At 39.4% G+C, this 3,530-nt stretch overlaps 1 protein-coding gene across 1 annotated transcript; it reads left to right on the top strand.

Moving 5' to 3' along the window:
- Positions 1-626: 626 nt before the first annotated feature.
- On the top strand, positions 627-1,525 carry LOC120933410 (gastrula zinc finger protein XlCGF8.2DB-like). The gene has a single exon (XM_040346624.1). The coding sequence runs from the start codon at positions 645-647 to the stop codon at positions 1,338-1,340; it is 696 nt and encodes a 231-aa protein (XP_040202558.1). The 5' UTR covers positions 627-644; the 3' UTR covers positions 1,341-1,525.
- Positions 1,526-3,530: the final 2,005 nt, after the last annotated feature.

Below are 3,530 nucleotides of genomic sequence, written 5' to 3'. Positions count from 1 at the left end.
TGGGTATGGTCAGTCACTACTGTGTCTTGTAGCAATGAAGGGATTGGTGGACTACAGAATGCAAAATGAGACCAGGTAACCAACACTATTGTATGTGGCAGGTGTTGAAAATTCTTCAGTCAGCAACATCTTTTCAGCAAAATAGCATTGTTGGGGAGCTTTTGATTTTTCTAAGTTGGCCAAGATGTTAATGTTTTGATTTAATGGCTTATTGAGTAATAAAGTGTAATTTTTATAATTATTATGTATACCTATTAATAATTCATAGGGGTTGTAGTCATAGCCAGGATTTTTTATTGAAGGATGTATTTTATCTTTTTTGTTTAAATGACTCAATCTTGTCCATTGGGCATTTACTTTAGATCTTTGAGAATATTCTTTTATTGAGTTTTCAACAAAATAGACATAAATGCGGAACAGATGAGTATTAATTATTTTCTTTATCAGGGACTATTGATTTTTTTTTTGTCATGCTACAAAAATGATTTAATCTATAGCTGCACCCTATAAAAGAAATGTATCAACTGTAGGCACTCGGTAAACATTTTATTTGAAACCTTGCACATTTTTACTTTGATCCGTTGTTAATATTAAGAGCCAAAATATTTTTTTTCCCATATAGGCGACTTAAATGTCTTCAGTACATGATGAGTCAAGAAAGAGACAAGTCCTATCAGTGCTCTGAGTGCCAGAAGAGTTTTACTATGAAATCAAGCCTCAAAACTCACAAGATAATTCACACAGGAGAGAAACCATTTAAATGTTCAGAATGTGACAAATGTTTCTCGAGAATTCATCATCTTGCCCGACACAAAATGATTCACACAGGAGAGAAGCCGTTTTCTTGCTCTGAATGTGGACATGTTTTTGCACACAAGGAACAACTAATCAGACACGAGAAGACTCACACAGGGGAGAAGCCTTTTAGATGTTCAGAATGTGACAAGAGCTTTACTCTCTTTGCTAATCTTGCTGCACACCAGAGGATTCATACAGGAGAGAAGCCATTTAAATGTTCAGAGTGTGACAAATCCTTCACAGAAATCGGTCATCTTACTCGGCATCAGAAGGTCCACACAGGAGAGAAGCCGTTTAAATGTCCAGAATGTGACCAGGGATTTGCACACAAAGCACATCTTGTTGTACACCAGCGAATTCACACAGGAGCAAAACCATTCAAGTGTGTGGAATGCACCAAGAGCTTCTCACACAAACAATCTCTTGCTTTGCACCACAGAGCTCACACAGGAGAGAAGCCATATGCATGTTCTGAATGTAATAAATGTTTTACCTCCAGACCATCTCTGATCCAGCATCAAAAGCTTCACATCAGCATTTGAAACTGAACAAGTGTTTAATAAGTCCATGTTACTACATTCAATCTCACCAGAAGATTCATAAGAGCCATTTTGCAAGATATACACTAATCCTAATTCTGGGACTTTCTAGCTTCAATTTGTTCCTTGGAACATGTGTTGTGTTTTTTTTTTTTTTTTTTATGAAACAAATAAATTGATTTAATTGTTGAACATTCCAAGTTTTTTGTGAATGCTTATTTAAAGCGGGGTTCCAACCACATCTATCTTTCTTGTTCTAGACATAGGGTCACTTACTAGTTAAAAATGCGCCGCCGTTCTGCAGACTTATTCCCAACGAACACTTATAATCCTGTGTGCAGATGGGTGTCATTTTTGCTTGTGGGCATTGTGAAGCCCACAAGCAATTACTTCCAGGAATCCGCTGGTGACGAGTCTGAAAGGGCAGCCTGTCCTGCCCCATTCTCGCACATGTGCAAGATGGCAGCAGCGCCGTGCCGTCAACCACTTGGGTTGCCATCACAACGTGCCCGTCGTTGTGATGGCAATCAACACATATGCGTAAGGAGCTGGAATCACGTCACTTCCTGTTTTGAAGTCCCGCGATTCCAGTGCTAGGGGTAGCGCACTGCATCCTGGGAAATTACACACATTTCCCAGGAGCATTAGAGTTCTGAGGAGCCGAGGGAGCTGACGCCAGGATCCTAGGTGAATCCGAAGGCAGATTTTGTGGGACCGCATAACAGGCATTTCCAGGTGAGTACATTTTTGTTTATTTTTTTTCTTTAGGTCTAATGTACACTATATAAAGCAAAAACATTTTTAGATGGAAACTCCACTTTAAGCTCTAGGAAGAAAAAAAAATAGGGTTATGCACTCCTCAGTCATTATTTAGAAAAGTGCATCTTGTAAATATTTAAATTATTTTGTACTGAGATTTTTAAGAGCCGGTTCACACTGGGGCGACTCGTCAGGCGGCTCAGCCGCCTGACGAGTCACATCCCATTCTATGCAATAGAACCGTTCTAATAGGAGCAACGCAAGTTCTTGTACGACTTCGGGGGCGGCTCTGGGCGACCTGCATTGACTTCTATACAGAGGTCATTTTGCAGGTCGCCTCTGAAGTCGTTTTCAGGACGCCTTGCGGAGTCGCCCCCGAAGTCGTGCCGGCTAAGTGTGAACCGGCTCTAAGATTCACTATTTTTGTTAATGCATATAGGTTAACAACAAATATTCTTTTTTTTTGTTATCAAATGTAAAAATGATGTTAAAAAAAAAAAAACACTTTCTGTGATGACACATTTTGTAGTCTCTACATACAGATTTCTTCTAGAAAAAGGGATATTAATACAAGGAATCTGTTTATAGTCAAATATTAACAATTACACTTTTTTTGTTAGCTGTATATACAATGTTTATTACATAAGAGAAACAAGGGGAGTCATATTTCAGTTTCCACAGCAGGTGCAATGCAATTAGGCCCTCCCGAAGGCCATATTGTTGCAGAGTATGATGGATAAGTGCAGCGGAGTCTAATTCAGATCAGACATATTCTGTAGTAACAGGAACTGGCTTGTTTATTGAAACATCATCACACAGACAAAGATGTCTCTCTGCCTCATGGTGAGAACACACACAGATTACAAGCAGGAAGAAGAAACCAACAAGTACATCATTGTGATACAGAAAGCACAACATATCATAAAGAACACAGTCTATCATATCAATGCTCACTAGCGACATCTTGTGTCCTTTATCTAAACTGCATCGGATATATATTCTAAGCTAAGTTTGTTGCATATATCCAACACCCCTTCTCAACAAACTGAGGCTTAGTCCATTAAACCTATCTTCTTCGTAAGCTTTGAATGTCTTTCGGCGGTCAGAGGCTTTGTAAGGATGTCTGCTGTCATTTCCTCTGTTGGGCAATAAAGTAACTCAAGAAGACCTTGCTCTTGAAGATCCCTAAGAAAGTGAAACTTCACATCAATGTGCTTGGTTCTTGAATTAACTCCTTCCATATGTGCAAGTCCAATGCATCCTTGATTGTCCTCATAGATTTCTGTTGGTCCCAACTGTGGTTGACCTAAATCTGTTAATAGCTGTCTCAGCCATATAACTTCTTTGCTTGCTTCCGCTGCAGCAATGTATTCTGCTTCAGTAGATGACAGTGAAACAGTGAGTTGCTTCTTACTAGTCCAACTGATGGCGCCT

This window comes from Rana temporaria, chromosome 3 (genome assembly GCF_905171775.1).
Source record: "Rana temporaria chromosome 3, aRanTem1.1, whole genome shotgun sequence".
NCBI classification, from domain to species: Eukaryota; Metazoa; Chordata; class Amphibia; order Anura; family Ranidae; genus Rana; species Rana temporaria.
This window is presented reverse-complemented; position numbering and strand designations above follow the sequence as displayed.